This window comes from Thamnophis elegans, chromosome 7 (genome assembly GCF_009769535.1).
Source record: "Thamnophis elegans isolate rThaEle1 chromosome 7, rThaEle1.pri, whole genome shotgun sequence".
Classification (NCBI taxonomy): Eukaryota; Metazoa; Chordata; class Lepidosauria; order Squamata; family Colubridae; genus Thamnophis; species Thamnophis elegans.
Window position 1 is genome coordinate 12,728,676 of NC_045547.1, and position 21,524 is coordinate 12,750,199.

Genomic DNA, 21,524 nt, shown 5'->3' on the forward strand with positions numbered 1-21,524 from the left:
CACAGTTGTTAACTAAATTGCTGCAGTTGTTAAGTTAGTAACATGGATGCTAAGTGAATCGGGCTTCCCCATTGACTTTGCTTGTCGGGTGGTCTCAAACAATGATCACTTGATCCCGGGACTGTCATAAATATGAAGCAGTTGCCAAGTGTCTGAATTTTGATCATGTCACCATGGGGATGCTGCAAGGGCCGTAAGTGTAAAAAATGGTCATAAGTCACTTTTTTCACTGCCATTGTGACTGGTCATTAAATGCATAGTTCTAAATTGAGGACTATCTATATTTAGGAGATGCTAGGAAACAACAAAGGGATGCAGTGGCTTAGTGGCTAAGATGCTGAGCTTGTTGATCAGAAAGGTCAGCAGTTCAGCGGTTCAAATCCCTAGCGCTGCGTAACGGAGTGAGCTCCCATTACTTGTACCAGCTTCTGCCAACCTAGCAGTTTGAAAGCACGTAAAAAATGTAAATAGAAAAATAGGGATCACTTTTGGTGGGAAGGTAACAGCGTTCCGTGCGCCTTCGGCATTTAGTCATGCCAGCCACATGGCCACGGAGATGTCTTTGGACAACGCTGGCTCTTCGGCTTTGAAACTGAGATGAGCACCGCCCCCTAGAGTTGGGAACGACTAGCACGCCTGTGCAAGGGGAACCTTTACCTTACCTTAGGAAACAACAGTGGGAAGGAGATTATTGTTCTCAGGTGCTTTGGTGGACTTCTCTGGAAGGAGAGCCGAGGTGGCGCAGTGGTTAGGGTGCAGTACTGCAGCCACTTCAGCTGACTGTTAGCTGCAGTTCGGCGGTTCAAATCTCACCAGCTCAAGGTTGACTCAGCCTTCCATCCTTCCGAGGTGGGTAAAATGAAGACCCAGACTGTGGGGGCAATATGCTGACTCTGTAAACCGCTTAGAGAGGGCTGAAAGCCCTATGAAGCGGTATATAAGTCTAACTGCTATTGCTAAGGAGAGGGTGCCAGATCTGTCTTTGGTCTAAGAATCTAAGAATCTTTCTCAGGCTCTTCTGCCGGTGAAGATGACTACCAATAAAATGGGAAGGGAGAAACTTTTGAGGCTCACCAAAGGAAGATCAGCAGAATTCCTAATTTGCCATAGGTCCATCCTGAATATCCCAAGTAAATTCTTCTTCATTCTTCTGTTTTTAGGCATACAAATGCTCTCTGTCCAGCCAGACACCAAACCGAAAGGTTGTGCTGGCTGCAACCGTAAGATCAAGGACAGGTATCTCCTCAAGGCCCTGGACAAATACTGGCATGAGGACTGCCTGAAATGTGCCTGCTGTGACTGTCGTTTGGGGGAAGTGGGCTCTACCTTGTACACCAAAGCCAACCTTATCCTCTGCCGCCGAGACTACCTAAGGTAGGACTGACATTCTTCAACGCACCCAATTGAATTCCCCCCCCCCATCCCTGTTTGGTTCCCTTCCTTTGCACCGCATGTCGTGTAGCCCAAATGAAGCTGGCCATTTTTGACTGTTGCTACGGATACCTTGCCAGATGGATGCACCATGGCAAGCATACAAATGTGGCTTCAAACGGGGGGGGGGGGGCAGCGCATCGTCTATAAACCGATTTGAATCCATGCCTTCACACATCTATTCCACTCAATGGGAGATTTTTTTTTTAAAATGTGCTAGAGTAGCTTTGTGTTGATATGAGTGTGTTCTGCCATGACTTTATTAACACTAGTGGTAGAATACGTTTGTAGACAACCTCTATTTAGCACAGTTGCTTAAAAATCTGTCCAATTCCTGTTTTTTCCCTTCCCTCTAGGCCAATAGTTACTACATAATAAAACTATCCCCAGTGCAGGCCAAGGGTGCAGGTGATGGGAAGCTCGACAGGTAAAACAGTCAGGGGGGAAATCCTTTCCTAATTTGCCATAAGTCTTTGCTTTGCAAGTACACTGCTATCAATATATATCCTTGATTCGGTAAATTAAAAAGTAACATTTCTTGGGCTCAAATCCCACTCCTCCTTCTCTTCTTCCCTCCCGAGTTTTCTGCAGTGAATGTTGTTAGAATTTGGGCCATTAAGATTTCCTGACCTGTTTATTTTATTTTCCTAAATAACAGTCAAGTGTAGCTATCACCTTTGTTCAAACTGTATAAACAAAAGGTACTTTCCTTTGCGGTGGTTGACAGCCAGAATTGCAAATATCAAGGAAAGATGCAAGCCAGAAAAACACATGGGGCAGAATGCAGGCTTATTTTCTGAATCTGATGATTACAAGAGCCTTTTCAGAGCTTGTGAGGATTCATGGATGAACTGTTTTGTCTTTACCAAAAGACGAAGCAGTGATAACATTGCCGAAGCAATGATGGTGGCAATTATGGTTAGCAGAGACCTTGCCTTTTATCTTTAGAATTTGTCTAAGGCACCTCGTTTTATAGGAGAACACGCTCAAAGATCATTAAAAAAAACACTCTAATTTCAGCAAAAATTTGAAATGTTTTATCCCTTCCCCTTTGCACATTTTAAAGTTCCACAAACAGTTCTTCATGCTTTCCTTTAAGACTCGTGCAACACTTCATACAGAGATGCATAAGTACGTGATGTTGTATGCAAACATTTCTGATATTGCTGGCTATTACCCAGCTGATCCTGCTGAGCGCTGACAGTTCACATCAAAATTATTTTTCGTGTCAGTCAGAGATGGTAACACATAATCAGCATGTTTGCTCTCAACATTCAGATGGGAATATTTAAGTCAAACAGAAAGACCTGTTTTTGAGACAACATAGTGGAGCAGTGTTTCTCAACCTTGGCGACTTGAAGTCCACAGGACTTCAACTCCCAGAATTCCCCAGCCAGCTGCTGGCTGGGGAATTCTGGGAGTTGAAGTCCACAGGACTCTTCTTTTCTCTTCTTTTTTTTGTCTCTTCTTTTTTTTTTATTAAAGAGTTTTAATAGACTTTATAAGTATTTCCCCTTCCCTCCCTCCACCCCAACCCCGCGCCCTCTCCAACCCTCCCCCCCAACCTCCCAGAGCAAAATATAGGGTATAAACATTTAACAATCATACACTAACATAAACTAACTTTAGCATCGTACCTTCACTTATACTTTAACTCCCCTTTTATTAAGCTAACTTTAGGTAAATTGTAATATTCCTTGTTCATTCATTCATAAACTAACTGAAATTTCTTAGTCCAATATTTATTTTGAATATAATCAGTCCATCTTCTCCATTCCAACTTGTATTTCTCATCTGAATAGTCCTTCAAGTATGCTGAGATTTTGGCCCTCTCTGCTACGTTTATTACTTTTAACGTCCATTCTTGAATCGTAGGCAATTCTTCCTTCTTCCAGTACTGTGCCACCAACAACCTTGCTGCCGTTGTTAAGTTCAAAATCAGATTAGTCTCTATAACTGTACTGTCTGGTCTCTTCTTAAAGTCATTTTTGGTTCTTTGCATCTCACATTTGGCCATTTGACAAACTCGGAGGTAATACAGATAGTCCTCAACTTAACAACAGTTCATTCAGTGACTGTTTGAACTTACAACGATGTAAGTTCAAAAGTGACTCATGCCCGTTTTTCACACTTAACAACCTCTGCAGCATCCTCACAGTCACGTGATCAAAATCCAAACATTTGGCCTATTTATGACGGTTGCAAGGTCCCTGGGTCGAGTGGTCCCTTTTCCCAATCTTCTGAAAAGCAAAGTCAGTGGGGAAGGCAGATTCACTTAACAACCCTGTTACTCCCTTAACAACTTCAGTGAGTCACTTAACAACAGTGGCAAAAAAAAGATCATAAAAGAAATTTTGGGCTTAGTTATGGATGTAAGTCGAGGACCACTTGTAATTCTTTAAGGAATTTCTTTCCATTATTGGAATAAGACAAAAGCTGAGGAGAAAGGGATGTGGTATTCTCACCTACCCCACCCTACCTCGCCTTATTTTCTGTCTTTGTTTTAATTTGTTGAGTGCAAAGAAAATAGGTAGTCTTGTTAATTTGGACAAAGTTCAATTAAAAGATGGAAGCATGTCATATTTTACGAACCCAGATGGACTAGAAAAAAGTACCAAGATCAATCAATTTCTTCATAACACCTTCGATTACCTGTCTCCCCGAAAATAAGACAGACTCTTATTTTCTTTTGACCCACGAAATAAGCACTTGGCCTTATTTTCGGGGAGGTCTTATTATTTTTGAGGCGCAGGAAATGGCGAGCGTGGTCACCTCATGGCTGCTGCTGTGTCGCAATATTTTGGGGGAGGGTTTATTTTAGCGCATGCACTCAATAGCAATAGCAATAGCAGTTAGACTTATATACCGCTTCATAGGGCTTTCAGCCCTCTCTAAGCGGTTTACAGAGTCAGCATATCGCCCCCAACAATCCGGGTCCTCATTTTACCCACCTCGGAAGGATGGAAGGCTGAGTCAACCTTGAGCCGGTGAGATTTCAACAGCCGAACTGCAGATAACAGTCAGCTGAAGTGGCCTGCAGTACAGCACTCTAACCACTGCGCCACCTCGGCTCTATTGGGCTTATTATCCAGGGAGGTCTTATTTTGGGGAAAACAGGGTATTTCGGGGGGGGGGGGAACAAGTTGAGCTTTAGAAAATTCACCTGCCAACTGTCTGTAGTGAGCTCATAAGCAAGGAGCAAAATAAAATGGCAACTTGATTGTTCTGCAACCCATGGGAAACATTAATAGAAAATGAAATAATTGCCTAGGAATTCCGCTGGGGAAAATGACGGTTATTCAAAGTAGACCGCATGTTTTGCATACAAAAATTCCCAGGTTCAACCCCGAGCATTTTCAATTAACAGGGTCAGATAAAGAGTGAGGGGAGAATTATTCCTTATCCTCCCGGGGCCAGGCCTGTGTCTACTACAGGTAGTCCTCAACTTACAACAGTTCATTTAGTAACCATTCAGAGTTGTAACAGCACTGAAAAAAAGTGACTTGGGGCCGTTTTTCACAGATGCGACCCTTTGCAGCAACTCCATGATCGCGTGATCAAAATTCAGGCGCTTGGTGCAACTGGTTCATAGTTACGATGGTTGCCGTGTCCCAAGGTCATGTAATCACCTTTTGCGATCTCCTGACAAGCAAAGTTAACGGGGAAACCCGATTCGCTTAACTACCGTATTACTAACTTAAAATTGCAGCGATTCACTTAACCACTGTGGCCAGACTAAACGCCGAAGGTGCACGGAACATTATTACCTTCCCACCAAAGGTGGTCCCTATTTTTCTACTTGCATTTTTACATGCTTTCGAACTGCTAGGTTGGCAGAAGTAACGGGAGTTCACTCCGTCACGCAGCCTAGGGATTTGAACCGCTGAACTGCTGACCTTTCTGATCAACAAGCTCAGCGTCTTAGCCACTGAGCCACCACATTCCCATTTTCTGATATAGCAATAGCACTTAGACTTATATACCGCTTCCCAGTGTTTTAGAGCCCTCTGTAAGCGGTTTACAGAGTCAACTTATTGCCCCCAACAATCTGGATCCTCATTTTATTGAACTCGGAAGGATGGTAGGCTGAGTCAACCTTGAGCCTGGTGAGATTCGAACTGCCAAATTTCAGGCAGCCAGCAGTCAGCAGAAGTAGCCTGCAGTACTGCACTCTAACCACTGCGCCGTGACTCATCTAGCTAAGGAGCTCCCCCCTCCCCCACCCTGTTGCTTATGCTTAGACGTGCTATTTATGGTAAACTTCCAGTTGTTGCATTTAAAGTAATTGCAGATAGTCATTTGCCTCATTACATCCGTATGTACTTAGCTATGCGATGAACCACTCTTTTTTTTTTAAAGCTCTCATTTTTAATGCTAATTTTGGAGGTCATTAAATGTGTTGTTCCCTTTTGTAGGCAAATAAGCTTTCCTACTGAGTTGCTGATTTGATATGGATCTAAAGGATAAATTGCATCTACTGATGATCAGCTTCAGGTTAAGTTGTTAAGTTCAAGGTTCAGGCAGTCTTTAACTTGCCACCATATTCAGGCCTGAAATTTCTGGGGGCCATTAAGTGAGTCACACCCAATTTTACAGCCTATTTTGCTGTGGTTGTTAAGTGAATCTCATGGTGGTTAAGCAAATCCGGCTTCCCCCATTGACTTTCCGTCAAGAGCAGTGGTGGTGCAGTGGTTAAAATGCAGTATTGCAGGCTAATTCTGCCAACCGTCAGCAGTTCGATTCTCACAGGCTCAAGGTTGATTCAGCCTTCCATCCTTCCATCGTCAGTAAAATGAGGACCCGGATTGTTGGGTGGGGGACATTAATATGCTGACTGTGTAAACCGCTTAGAGAGGGCTGTAAAGCACTGTGAAGCGCTATATAAGTGCTATTGCTAATTTGGGCACTTTGCTAATGGCTTTAAGACAGGTGGGAAGGTCACAGATCCATATCAAATCTGTGTCTCGTAACCCCAAGACACTGCAATCATCATAAAGACATGCCATAAGAGCCAAAATGGTGCAGTACTGCAGGCTACTTCAGTTGACTGCTAGCTGCAGTTCGGCAGTTCAAATCTCACCAGGTTCAAGGTTGACTCAGCCTTCCATCCTTCTGAGGTGGGTAAAATGAGGACCCCAAATTCTTGGGGGCAATAGGCTGAATAAACCGCTTAGAGCAGTGGTTCCTAAACTTGGCAACTTTAAGACTTGTGGACTTCAACTCCCAGAATTCTCCAGCCAGCTGGCTGGAGAATTCTGGGAGTTGAAGTCCACAAGTCTTAAAGTTGCCAAGTTTGGGAACCACTGGCTTAGAGAGGGTTGTAAAAAACACTATGAAGCAGTATATAAGTCTAAGTGCTATTGCTATGCCAATTGTCAAGCGCTTGAATTTTGATCATGGGACACGTTGGGATACTGCAACGGTCATAAGTATGAGGATCAGTCATAAGTCCCTTTTTTAATGCTGTCATAATTTTGAATGGTGGCTAAACTAATATTTCTAAGTCAAGGGGGGATACCTGCACCCCCTTCATAGGCTTTTAAAGAATCTATTCTTTTGTTGTAAGCATCTTGAGATGCTTAAAGATGGTTGCTGCAGATGATCTTTAAACTGTGTTGCCATTAACACATAGGGTGGCTGTGCTTTGAGAGAAAATGGTATTCTGCTTCAAATCCTACAAGAAGGCAATTCCTTTTTTTTAAAAAAAAAATCTAATTCTATCCTCTGGTGAGAGGTGGGATCTTTGGATGACTACGAAAGAGTCAAATCAGTTCGTGTGATGAAAACAGCATCGCACCGTTGTCATATACCGTGTTTTTCGGACTATAAGATGCACTGGAGTATAAGACGCACCAAGATTTTGAAGAGGAAAACAAGGTTAAAAAAATAATTTTTGCCCTCCATGGCCCCCAGGAGCACTCTGCAGGCCTCCCAAGCCCTCTACGCACCCCGTTTTTGCAGAAAATGGGACACACGGGGTGGGTTTTCTGGAGGCCAAAAATTGCCGTATTCGGTGTATAAGACATACCGACATTTCCACCCTCTTTCAGGGGGGAAAAAGTGAGCCTTATGCTCCGGAAAGTAAAGTAAGCCGTGGCTCTTTGCATAGTGATATTACACACCATTGAAAATGGGCAGCATTTATGACATGACACTGCTATTGTCATTTTTGATAAAAGCAGCCACAGCTGTGGACACCAATGGCAGGGTAGTTTTCACTCTTCCTCCTCAGTTGTCATTTACTGACAGCCAAAACCTGTGATATCTCTGTTTCTCCAAGTGAGACGTCGAAAGAACTGCAATTTTAGAACACATTTCCTGCCCTTGTCTGTTCTTCCCTCTCCTTTCTCCCCCTTCCCCTTCCCCTGGTACGTTGTGCAATTTTAGAGATCAGGGATGGGGAGTCATCTCCCCCCTCCCCCCATCCTTTTTTTTTTTTAAAGCTAATATGTCTTACTCAAATTATTCAGAATTAGATTTTTTTTTAAAGATGTGCCGGACTGGATAAAATAAAAGAGGAAGGCTAATAGCATTCAGCAAGACATATTTTATCAGCTGCGAATTTGTAAAATGGGGATCTTAACGTTTTATAGGCGGGAACTGTTTCTAGTAGAGTATGGGCGGTCCTCAGCTTATAACCATAATGGAGCCTCCCCGTCACAGTTGTAAGCTGTGACGGTTGTGAAATGGTTCACCCATCTGACCTGATTTTACTTTTGTGCAGAGGTTCTTAAGCAAAGGCCCTGGTCATTAAGTGAATCAGTGGTTGACAATGGACCAGTTTTGCTGAAAATAGCAAGGAAATGATGGGTTTTTTTTAAAACTGTCATAGAACTAAATCATATGACCATGAGTCACTGCATACGGCCCAGAGGTAGTATTCAATTCGCCCAAACTGGCAGTGGAAATTGGGGGTGGCCCCGCCCTCCCTCCCCGGCTCTATGGCATCCGATTTAGGCTCCTTTTTCAGCCAAAAGCACATGCATGGAAGGCTGAGGGCATGCGCGGAGGCAGCACACTCACATTTGCAAACTGGTAGGGAAGGTAAGTGAATACCACCCCTGATACGGCCGTACACGCAGACTGCTTGTACGGTCGTCAGAACTGAGTCATTAATACTCCCGAGGGGATTCGTTATAACTTCAAATATTGACTAAGTGACCAGTCGTAAGTTGAGGACTACCTATGCTTTTCTGTCTACCCTGGATTGCTGATGCATTGCAGGAGATTGTGGGCAAATCCCGACATTACCTTTCCAGCTGATCACAGGAGGACAGAATTGAAAGGCCTTGTGTTGTTGAGATGAGCTATTTTGCCACTTGGTTTCTCTAGGTGGGTTGTCACAACTGCTCCAATTCCTCAATTTCACAGCTAGAAATTCTTGGCAAGGGATTGTCCCAACATCTCTGGACAGAGTCAAGTTGTGGTAGATGAAAAACAATTAGGCAATAGAGAAAACCATGGATCGGCTATGGCATGCATGCCAGAGGTGGCATGCAAAGCCCTCTCTGTGGGTGGCACACACTGTGGGAAGATCGCCAGCTGATCTTCCAATTTCCGGTGCGCATATGTGCTCCAGCTAGTTGGTCTTTGCACACACCGAAAACTGGAAGACCAGCTGCCAACGTGCCGACCAGCTGGTCTTCGGGTTTCAAGGTTCCGGTGCCCACGTGCGTGTTCCTGTTTTGGCACTCGATGCCGAAAAGGTTTGCATTCACTGGGCTAGGTTTTAGCTGGCTAAAACAGTGTTAAAAAGAAAGAGAGAGAAATATTGAGCCCCATGTCAGAAACACAGAGGTGAGGGGAGTGTTCTGCAGAAAACCAGCAATTCCCTTCGGTGTGTAGACATCACAATATTTAATTTATGAACCACTGTACTAGTACTGACACATCTTTCCCCCCCCTCCCCCTGGAGATGAGGGATGTTTGTTTAACAGGCTGATCTTTCCCCCGTCATTCAGATTGGCAGCGATTCCTCTTACAAGTACGATATTTCCACTTCTATACAATCTGTTACCTCTGACTAATGGCCAGGTGTTATCTTGAAGATTTTTTTTTTCCCCTTTCACTTTAAAAAAACCTCATAGGTGTCATCTCGGGAAGGAGGTATTTGAATTCCAAATGTCCTTTTCATACTTTTATTAGGAGGAATGTATACAATAGCTAAGAATATAATTACAAACGAAAATCAAAACAAACCTTTCGCACACTTCCCAACTTAAATGTCTTCAGGCTGGTTTCCACTTCGCTTTGCATTAAAATCATTTAAAAAGTCTGCACAAGAAATGTTGTTTCATCTCTCTGAATCACACGTTTGTAAACAGCATTCAGGTGTGCTGCGGCTGCCTACGTGTGCTTCATTTTTTTCTGTAATGAAGATGTTTTTTAAGGTGCATTTTTATATTTGGAAACCCCTGTTAACATTTAAAGCGGCGTGGCTATTGACGGACAATTATGTTAAATTTGAATATTAGTTCTGGAAGCATGAATAAAAGTAAGGGCATTGGCCAAAATCTTTCACTAATGATGCAAAGAAATAAGTTGCTAATTATCAGGAACAATTTTGTTCTAACGTAAGGATTAAAATGTGTACCCATCACAATGCTCCTCATCCATATCTCAGTCAAGTTAAATTATGTCTTCTTTTATGTTCTATATATATAAAAGCCAAATACCACTCCCTCATCACAAAATCTCCAGAACTGTAAAGCCTACAAACTTGAAATTCAGCACGTATGTTCCTCTTGGCTTCTAGGTGCTCACTAAAAAAGGATTTTTCAAAATGACCATCAGATCATTAGTATTTCTTATACAGTAATTAACATGCTTTGATGGAGTTAGACATTCTACCTCCCCCCCCTCCCCTCTTGAAAAGAACTCTGTTCCAACTGCCAGTTGCCTCACATTCCGTTACCTCAGTTCAAACTGGCATACGTTCCACTCCTTCACTCGGGAGCATTCTGGGGCTTCTTACAGTGCTAAACATCGAAAACTCACCAAAATGTCTACTCCTTCCACCTATGGAACTGCTTCTGGACTCAAGGCAGCGGGAGCGATATTCCCTTATGTGTTTCAATCACCGATCACCACTGAGCCAATGAGATTCAACCATAGTGGATCAAATTTCTCCTGCATTGCCCAATCATATAGTTTCATAGTATCCAGCTGGTAATATATATGGAATGGCACAGTTAAGGTATTGGAAGATCCAGGTTCAAGTCTATCCCCAGCCAAAGAAATTCACCGTGTTACTATTTTTCAGCCCCATCCACTTTATAGATTGAGATGAGAATCCTTCTTAATCCCTTGGGGGAATTTCGAGCTAGAAATTCCATTATTCTTGGTAAATCAGATAAATTGATGAGGTTTTTTTTTTAAAAAAAAATGTTTTATTGGAGTTTATTGTTGTATAAAATACAAATTGGGAATAAAGATCAGGAAAGAAAGGAGTGCAAGATAAAAAAAAATGAAAGGAAAGCAGTGATTCTGACTCTTTCCGTGAAGTGGAATACAAAACCAAGAGTTGCAACCTCAACTTTTGTTTTTGCTATCCAGTTGCTACAATCCATTTCTATAAAAGTAACCTCCCACAGACCCATTAGATCTCACAGGGTTGGCCTCCTCTGGGTGCCATCTACCAGCCAATGCCACCTGGCTATTACCCGGGGGAGGGCCTTCTCTGTGGCAGCTCCGGCCCTCTGGAATGAACTCCCCGCAGGGATTCGGACCCTCACCTCTCTCCAGGCCTTCCGAAAAGCCGTCAAAACCTGGCTTTGCCGGCAGGCCTGGGGGTGATGAGTTCCCTCCCCTCTCGACATGTATGGTTGTGCGACTGTTGTCTACTTTTATTACTTGTATTTTGCCTTTTATGTTCCCCCTTTTTTTCCCCCTTGAATTGTTCGCCGCCCTGAGTCCTCCCGGAGAAGGGCGGCATACAAATAATAAAAAATTAAAAAAAAACCAACATTAATTTAATCGTCAAATCTAAAATCCAAATTGCATTCCCCCTCCCCTGTTTTGAGCATAAAGCCCAGAAGCTGTTTCCAAGTGAAAACAAAACTTCTCTTTAATTCAAACAGTTAGCTTTGCTATCTCAGCCAATTCTATCACGTTTTAAATAACTGAGTCTTGAGTGAAAATGGTTCCTATGCCTCCTTTTAAAGTCTCTCTCTTCCAAATATTTAATATTAGTCCATCTTCATGTGAATGCTCCAACACTGGAGGTTTTTAAGAAGAGATTGGATAACCATTTGTCTTAAATGGTATGGGGTTGGAGGTTGGACTAGAAGACCTCCAAGGCCCCTTCCAATTCTGTTATTCTGTTATTCGTATTTTTGTAGAGCAGTTTGAACTTTCTGGATAGCCCCAGTTGTGTGCACCAGTCTCAGTTCCAGGGTTCTTTTGAGGCATGAACCATTAATTATTTTGAGTCACTTATCGATTGATTGATTGATGCGGTTGACATGAACTGTGGGCCCCCATGTTGGAATAAAATGGTTTGGGCCAACTAGCCTCATGTTCTTTTCCATTTCCTGCCTTCCGTGAAGCTTTGGGTTCACTCCCCTTGTACATTTTTTCCCCTAAGTCATTTTATGCCAACTTACAATGAGCGCGCACTTTTCCAAAGTACTGTCAGAATTGCAGGGTAGCTGATTGTATAATTTCGGTAGCAGCCCCTCACCAACTTGAAAGCTTGAGGATTCTCTGTAAAAGGAGCAGGGTGGTTAATTTAAGCCCCAAATATGAAATGTCATAAAAATTAACCTGCCTGGTTCTGTGGATGTTTTTCTCCCTGGAGGTCAACCCAGTCAGAAGATTAGAATCTATTCAACTTTTTTTCTCTGTTTGGGTGTGTATGTGTGGGTGTGTTTATACAGTGGCTCAAACGCTGAGCTTGTCGATCAGAAGGTCGGCAGTTCGACGGTTCGAATCCCTAGCACCGCATAATGGGAGTGAGCTCCCGTTACTTGTACCAGCTTCTGCCAATCCAGCAGTTCGAAAAAACGTAAAAATGCAAGTAGATAAATGGGGACCACCATTGGTGGAAAGGTAACAGTGTTCTGTGCGCCTTGAGCATTTAGTCATGACGGCTACATGACCACGGAGATATTTTCGGACAGCGCTGGCTCTTCGACTGCGCCACCTCGGCTCTCGGAAGAGAGATAGCTGGGATCTTGCAGCCAAAACAAAATAGTTTCCCCTGAGAACGAAGGGCATTCCCACAGGTGGCTGAAAAGAGGAGCAGTGAAGTCTCTAAGCAATCAGACAGCACCTTGCTTGGACCATGTGACTGATTGTTTGGGAAAGGGGGAAAAATATTTACTTTCAATTAGGTGAAAACCATGGGAACCTTTAGAGTCAGTTTTCACCAGTCTGTGCCAATATGATATATCCAATAAACTTGTTCTTTTGAGGAATCTGCTTGTCTCGGAGTTCTGTTTGGTATGGGTGTATTACTTGGAACCTTGACACAGGTAATGAAATGATCAGGTTCAGCGGACCCCACAGCTCAACCCTGATCTACAAATATTCTCATCTGACATTCTGCCTGGCCGACCGAGAGCAAAGATTTTGACCTACTGCAGATCAAAAATAATCCTCGGTGGCACAATTGCCGCATAGGCAGACCCAGCGGGGGAGCTCAGAAGTTCTCCTAGGAGTCTACATGGTGGGGTGCTGTGCCATCCTGCTGCTGAAGCTACTCTCTAGCCATGTGGCATGAAACTAAATGAAAGCTTGGCAACTATGGGCAATTCAGTTGCATTAACTAATGAGCTTCATCGAATGCGATGAAAAGGCGGAAGTGCAGCTGCGCCAATAGGAGCAATTTAGGTCAATCACCCTTTTCACTTTGGGTTTTTAACTAGGCGTACCCTGCTGAGCATCCAATGACTACAAAGTGCCATTTTGTTTCCGATTTAATTTTGGCAGCATTTGTACCGAGGCACAAGCCATTCACACACGCAGCTAAATTATCTTGCAGTTGGAGGCTTTAACTCCAGCACGGTGATGCTAAATATCGGAGTGTTTTGCATCTTGGCAAACAATACGGTTTCCCATTTCTGACTTTCAGTCTTATCCACCCATCCCTTTGCGCCGAATGTGTCTTGAATTAATACACTACATGCCACCATAATAATAAATATTTCGAATAGGTCTAGAAAAGATGAACCCAACTGACTATATTCAGAGTGGGAGAGATGTCGAAGTCTGTTGTCTTTTTTTTTAAATTCTCCTATGTCTATTAAAAATCTCCTTACAATGTTAATTAGGCTTACACTCTGTTGCAAGGATCTGCTTGGACAGACGGTTCTTTCATGGCTGAAGTAGTGCTGAATTGAAAGTTTGGATAGAAGCACAAATAGGCCAATGTAAATGCTGATGCAGAAAAACGATTGGCGGGTTTTCTCCCATCCATTCCCACAAAGCACGAGTACAGTGTTGTGTTAACTGGTTTGTAAAGCCCCTCTTAGTGTTCCATCATTTAAATTAAATTTAAATTATTTCATTTTTTTTTAAAAAAAATCTGAAGATCTCCAACTCACCTCTGAGTCTAGAAAGGGCTCTTCCCCCCCCCCCCCCGAGTCTAGAAAGGGCTCTCCCCTCTCCCGAATTGCAAGACGAATAAATTTTAATCTCAAAGGTATAAAACCAGTGGTTACAATGAGAGGTGGGATTCAGCCAGTTCTGGGGAACCAGTAGCGGAAATTTTGAGTAGTTCAGAGTACCGGCAAATAGGCTGGCCCCGCCCCTGCTGCCTCTCAGCCTCCCAGCTGAGCTTCTTTTGTTGCCCTGAACAGGAGAACGGAGCTGGAAAGCAGGTTATTGGGGTGGGGAGGGAACGGGGATTTTACAGTATCCTTCCCCTGGAGTGGGGAGGGAATGGGGATTTTGCAGTATTTTTCCCTGCCACATCATGCCCACAAAGCCACGCCACAGATCTGGTAGTAACAAATTTTGAATCCCACCACTCGTTACAATTTGATGCGTGTAGTAATGAGGAGGAGACAGATGTTAGCCTACAGAATAGCTTACATTGTAGATTGTACATAGATTGGTTCGATATTTGTGTCTAGAACAGTGTGGAGAAAACATGCAATGGCAAATGACTTCAAGCAAAATTATGAGATGGCTTTGGATCAAAACGTTCTCATTGGGATGGTAGAGAAAGAGGTATTGAGGTATCAGAATTTTTGGACTATAGAATTCCATAGTGTCAGGTTCAAGAAATTGGGAGCCAAGGTTGTTCAAATGAGTTCAAATTTAAACCATGCTAGTGTAGGTCACTAGAAGAATCTGAAGTACTAATAGTCAAGGCAGAATCAACGGAATTCAAGAAGGGCTGGACTTAGTGGGCACGAAGGGACTCCAAACTGATGATGTACTTAATCCCTCCCTCAGTGGTCATCTCCTACACATAGCTCTCTAAGTATCATCATCCTTTGTTCAGGAAGGTGCCAAGGTGGACACCGTAATCAACAGCAAAATCTGCAGGTAAAATAAAATATTAGCCGCTCACTCCATGTGAACACTTCAATCTCTTTCTGGACCGTGGCTTTGTCATTTGTTTTAATATGTCTGTTCTGTTTAGTTAGTCTGTTGGTGTGCATTTCTAAAAACAATCGAGCTGAAAATCAATATGTAAGCATATTCTTAATTGCATAATTTTATGCACTTGTTCACAAAAAATGTGGGTTTATTTATATACCTCAGTACTGAAGGAGCAGAGAGGGTCGTCCTATTCACCAAAGCACCTGAGGGGGCAGGACAAGAATTAAGGCGTTGGAGATCATTAAAGAGAGAAAAACCTAGAATTAAGGAGAAATTTCTTGACAGAACAATTATTCAGTGGAATAGCTTGGCCCCAGAGGTTGATGGTGCTTCATCACTGGAAGTTTTCAAGTAAAGACTGGACAGTTATTTGCCCAGAATGGTATAGAGTCTTCTGCTTGAGCAGGAGAACTAGACTCCAAGGTCTCTCCCAACCCTTTTAATCTATGTTCTATCGTCTATATCAGGGATGGCAAACCTTTTCGGCACCAAGTGCCCAAACCGGAATGCGTGTGCATGCATTTACATGCACCAGAGTGCCATAAACCCAAAGACCAGCTGGCCGGTATTCGCATGGCTGTGTTTTGGCCATTTTTGGCTGTTTATTGGGCCATTTTCAGGCCATTTCCGGGCCAAAAATAGCCTGAAAATGGCCCGAAAACCAGCCTGAAAATGATTCGAAAAACCAGCCTGGTTTTTTTGGGGGGCCGTTTTCAGGCCATTTTCTGGTGCTCCAGCACCCGCGGAGACCAGCTGGCAACTGTGTCCATGCCCACAGAGAGGGCTCTGTGTGCCACCTCTGGCACGCATGCCATAGTTCTGCCATCACAAGTCTATATAAATGTATTATATGGATCCATATAAATGTTCAAAACGTTGTTGCATCTATTGAGCAACGTGGATCATGAACCAACCTTGTGTGTCCAATCACATTTGGCCAATAAAGAATTCGATTTGATTCGATTAGCTGTGAAAGTGTGCATCCCAGCCACTTCCAAGTAGAATTCATCAAGACCCATTTTCTGAAGTATCCCAAACTTAGGAAGTTTTGTATTGATTTAATGCTTTTTGTAGAAGGGGGGGGGAATATATGGTTTTGTAGTTAAAGATTGCTTTTCCTTATTATTATGAATTGAGGAGGGTTTATATCAGGGATGCACTGATTTGCTGCTATCAACCCCTGTGCTTCCAAATGTTGCTGAAAGTGAGAAGTTGTGATTTCTGGTAGGATAAAAGAGCCTTAGTATTTTGGCAAGAGGGTGGTTTTTTCCTAACCATACCCAGAAGAAGGGCTAAGGGGAATATGTTTTACCCTAGAATCAATTTTCAGTTCTACTTCGTTGAAGGTGAAAGCTGGGTGACAATTCAGAGGTAGGGAGACAGTGAAAAGATACAGATTAGACAGAAGTTAAGATGCTGGAGCCGAGATTTAAGTTTAGTTCCTGGAATCCTGTCAAATCCCGTTGAGGTGGCAGGCAAAATATCTCTGTTGAGAATGGGGGCTCAGGTTTTCAGTATGTAAGAAAGAATAACAGAGTTGGAAGGGACCTTGGAGGTCTTCTGGTCCAACTCCCTGCTTAGGCAGGAAACCCTATAGCGGTGGTTCTCAACCTTCCCAATGCCGCGACCCTTTAATACAGTTCCTCATGTTGTGGTGGCCCCCAACCTTAAACTTGGTGTCTCGGTTCCTAAGACCATCGAAAATATGTGTTTTCCGATGGTCTTAGGCGACCCCTGTAAAAGGATCGTTCGACACCCCCCCCCCCAAAGGGGTCGTGACCCACAGGTTGAGAACCACTGCCCTATAGCATTTCAGACAAATGGTTCTCCAATCACTTCTTAAAAACTTCCAGTGTTGGAGCATTTACACTTCTGGAGGCAAATTGTTCTAACTGCCAGGAAATTTCTCCTTAGTTCTAGGTTGCTTCTCTCCTTGATTAGTTTCCACCCATTGCTTCTTCTGCCCTCAAGTGCTTTGGAGAATAGCTTGACTCCCTCTTCTTTGTGGCAACCCCTGAGATATTGGAACACTGCTATCATGTCTCCCCTAGTCCTTCTTTTCATCAAACTAGACATATCCAGTTCCTGCAACCGTTCTTCATATGTTTTAGTCTCCAGTCCCCTAATCATCTTTGTTGCTCTTCTCTGCACTCTTTCCAGAGTCTCAACATCTTTTTTACATTGTGGCAACCAAAACTGGATGCAATATCCCAAGTGTGATCTTAACCAAGGCATTATAAAAGTGGTGTTAACACTTCACCTGATCTTGATTCTATCCCTCTTATTAGTTCAGAGATTATTGTTAAAAGCAGCAGGGGATGAATTGGAAAACCTGTTTAAGATGGCTGAGTAAGCGCAATTGAGGAATGAATCTCAATCAATTGCATTCAGTAGGATGAATGGATTGCTTTCCAGCAGATTTTGGCATGCTTATTAAGGACAAAAGACTCCTTCTTGATTCTTACTACTTCGCTTCTTTTTGAGACAGGAGAAGTCATCAAAACTAAAAGCCAATTTTGCAAATTTCCTGTGTTCTTATCTGATATTACGCAAACTTGGGGCTATTAGAAAACAGTAATACAAATGCTTGTTTATTTTCAAGGCTGCAGTTTTATTGGAAATCCTAAGATTTCATTGGAAATCACAAAAAAAAGTCAACTCTTTTTCCCCCTCAGATTTTATTTTTATCTTGTGATTTATTATCATCAATGACAGGTCAGCTCGAGGAAGAAGTATAAGATGCTAAACAATAGAACAAAGAAAACAGTTTTGTAGTATTCTACTTATATAATTTTATTTTTAATATTGTAAGCCGCTCAGAGTAACTTACCCTCAGTAAGATGGGCGGCCAATAAATTTGATACACAAGTAAGTAAAAAATAAAATACATAAGAAATAATCAAATTACTACCAATCAACATAAAAAGGATGAAGATCATGAAAATATCTAAAACATGTGGTCTGGCTTTGTCCTAAAATCAAACCAAATTGCTGCAGAATAAGCTAAAATGGGACACGGTGGCTCAGTGGCTAAGACGCTGAGCTTGTCGATCAGAAAGGTTGGCAGTTTGACAGTTTGAATCCCAAGTGCCACATAACGGAGTGAGCTCCCGTTACTTGTCCCAGCTTCTGCCAACCAAGCAGTTCGAAAGCACGTAAAAATGCAAGTAGAAAAATAGGGACCACCTTTGGTGGGAAGGTAACAGTGTTCCATGTGCCTTCGGCATTTAGTCATGCTGGCCACGTGACCACAGAGACTTCTTCAGACAGCGCTGGCTCTTTAGCTTTGAAATGGAGATGAGCACCGCCCCCTAAAGCCAGGAACAACTAGCACATATGTGCGAAGGGAACTTTTACCTTTACCTTAAGCTAAAATGTTACTTCCTGTCAAGGGTGCACTTAAATACACTTGTATGAGCAAAAATGAATACTGGAACCAAATTCTCTGAGGTATAGAATTTAGTAGATTTGGAGGTCAGTTATAGATGAACCTACATCAGTCTAAGATCTGCAACCACAGATGATATCTGAAGAATATGGGACTGTGGGAAGCTCTTTGTGACTTCATTCATATATTGCATTAAATTATGGTGTGCTTCAAAATAGTTTGAATAAGCAATAATTGGCAGGATTCATGCAACACTATGCCAAACATTGCTTTACTTTTAGAGTGTACCAGAATTCTTTTCTCTTCTACTGAGTGGTTGAAATCTAGAAATCTTTAGGGGAGCCTTTTCTGTAAAAAAAAAGTTGATTTGTTGTAGAGTTTCTCTGCTTATAAAATCAGCTCATGTCTTGGAGATTGCTTTTGAATGTAGAGGGGAGGAAAGGAAAGTCCATTCACCTTTTCTTTCAAGCACAGCTAGATTTTGCTAAGGTCTGCTTCCAGTGACTTTAATCATAAAGTCAGCTGGGTGACTTTGAGCCAGCCCCCCTCTCTCTTTCTCAGCTCCAGGATAAAGAGGAGGAGGAGGAGGTGGTGGTGGTGGGTGGGGGTGTTAAATGAGTGTGTAAACTGTCATTTACATAAAGAGCTGATTATGAGACCAGAAGGGAGGCCAAACTTCCAAAGATGCATCTTGGTAACGGAGAAGGCGCAAGGTTACTGTAACACGGTGTAATGAATTTCACAATCTCCGTGTCCTTGAGAGCAGTTTAGAAGCTTCAGTGGTCGATATGGGTGATCCAGGAGCCTTCAGATGATCTCTATTGACCACTCAATTTACTAATGCATCGAAATTGCAACAGTGAACCTGTTAAATGCAGAAAGAGATATGTGAATAGAGCAAAGGCTGAAAAGAAGGAAACACACACCCCTTTTCTACAATCTATCTCTCTGCCTCTTTCTCTCTCTCTCTTTCTTCCTCCCACTCTCTCTTCCTCTCTTTCTATTTATCTCTCTCTTTCTCCCCCTCACACTCTCTCTCTCCCTCCCTCTCCCTCTCTTCCTCTCTTTCTATTTATCTCCCTCTTTCTCCCACTCTCACTCACTCTGACTTCCTCTCTTTTGTTTTCTTTCTTCCTCTCTCTTCCTTCCTCCCACTCTCTCTTCCTCTCTTTCTATTTATCTCTCTCTCTTCCTCCCCTTCTCACTCTCACTCACTCTTTCTCTCTTCCCCTCTTTTACTTTCTTTCTCTCTCTTCCTCCCTCCCTCTCTTCCTCTTTTTCTATTTATCTCTCTCTTCCTCCCCTTCTCACTCACTCACTCTCTCTCTTCCCTTCTTTTGCTTTCTTTCTCTCTCTCTCCCTTCCTTCTTCCCTCTCTCCCTCTTTTTCTATTTATCTCTCTCTCTTCCTCCCCTTCTCACTCACCCACTCTCTCTCTTCCCTTCTTTTGCTTTCTTTCTCTCTCTCTCCCTTCCTTCCTCCCTCTCTCTTCCTCTCTTTCTATTTATCTCTCTCTCTTCCTCCCCCTCTCACTCTCTCTCACTCCCTCCCTCTCTCTTTTTTCCTCTCTTTCGCTTTCTTTCTTTCTCTCTATTCCTCCCTCCCCCTCTCTTCCCTGCCCCTCCTCTCTCTCACACACACACACTTGTTAAACCACTAGAAAAATCAACCTCTAGCAATTCGCTGGCGGGTTACCTTGTGAATTCTCAGCCGGACGACTTGAGCAGAATTGTTTCTGATGTATTCTTTCTGATCACAGAGCTATAGAATTGGAGAGGGTTGATTTAAGCTACCAGGCCCAATGCTGCTCCCTACAATAAAACAAATTAAAGTGTCCATTAGCGGTTGTCCAAGCCTCTGCTCGAACCCACCCAGTGAAGAGAGTTCTTTAGATTATTGGGCTAAGTGTCAAACTGCTCTTACTGTAAGAATGTGGGTTTTTTCCCCCTAACATTCAATTGGAATATGGTGTGGTTTTTTTCCACTATAACTTAAACCCATTATTCCATAACCTTCCTTTCTCAATGATGGAAGACAAGCTTTCTTCTGTGACAAAATCCTTGAAGAGTGCTGTCATATCTGCAAAGAGATGCACAGGCTGCTTTTCCCAAGCCAGACATGTCCATTTCTTCAATCTGTCTTCCCTAAAACTTATTTTCTAGTTCTGTGATCCTCTTTATTACTCTTTTCTAAAGCGATTCCTGTTAGAAGCACTGGAAAATGCAGAATATAGCGGGGCAATTACTTCCCCTGATTTGGACTTCGGTGGAAGGCGTCCTTAGAACGGCTCGTTTTGTAGCTGCTTCACACCCCTGACTCCTATTCAAATTGTAAGCAACAACTGTGCCAAAGCCATCCGCACAAGTATTTTTTTTATCAAGCCAGACGTCCCCCATGCAGGACTTTGGCGTTTTATTTTATTTCCTAGATGAATAACTTTCCATTTGTCTCTTGTATTTCCTGCTGGTGGTTTTCAGAACATTTCTCTAACCAATCAGAACCATGTTGACTTTTTTTAAAAAAAAGAAAATAATAATCCTAAGGAAGTAACTGAGCTATCCTTTTCAATTTTATGGCATCAGAAAATTTGATAAACCTCCCTTCTGCCTCGTTGAAGATATTAAACACAGAAGTATTCTTTTCTCATTTCTCTAGTTTAAATAATCTAAAGACCGTTTTTGTTGTCCAACAACCGCTGTTTATTCTGAACTGCAATTACAGAAAGTGCTGTAATTCAGCACTTTCCAAGGCAGATAGTTCCAAGGTGGAACAGTTTTTACTGCTAGGAATTCCTTTTCCAATATCCAACTGAAATCTCTTTCTTTCTAATTGCAATCCATTGCTTCTCACATGCAAATCCACACAAAGATATGGGAGATTTCATGGAATTCCATTTTCATTTTCATTTCATTTTCCTTTATTTGTATGCCGCCCTTTTCCCTGGGGGGACTCAGGGCGGCTCACAATTCAAAAAGGGAGGGGGGGGAAAGACAAACAGTATTCAAATATGGAAACAATACAACATATTAAAAGAGAGCACAACAGTCACACAATTCGGGTGGGGTTGGAATCTTAACCCCAGGCCAGCCGGGACAGCCAGATCTTCAAAGCGGCGCGGAAGGATTGGAGGGTGGTGAGGGTCCGAATCTCCACG

At 42.7% G+C, this 21,524-nt stretch overlaps 1 protein-coding gene across 1 annotated transcript in view; it reads left to right on the forward strand.

Annotated features, from left to right (window-relative positions):
• Nucleotides 1–1,168: 1,168 nt before the first annotated feature.
• Nucleotides 1,169–21,524, forward strand: part of LMO3 (LIM domain only 3) — an 89,375-nt gene continuing 69,019 nt past the window's right edge. The window contains exon 1 of the mRNA XM_032221815.1: nucleotides 1,169–1,374. Coding sequence (XP_032077706.1) covers nucleotides 1,169–1,374 — 206 coding nt within the window. The remainder of the gene's footprint in view (nucleotides 1,375–21,524) is intronic.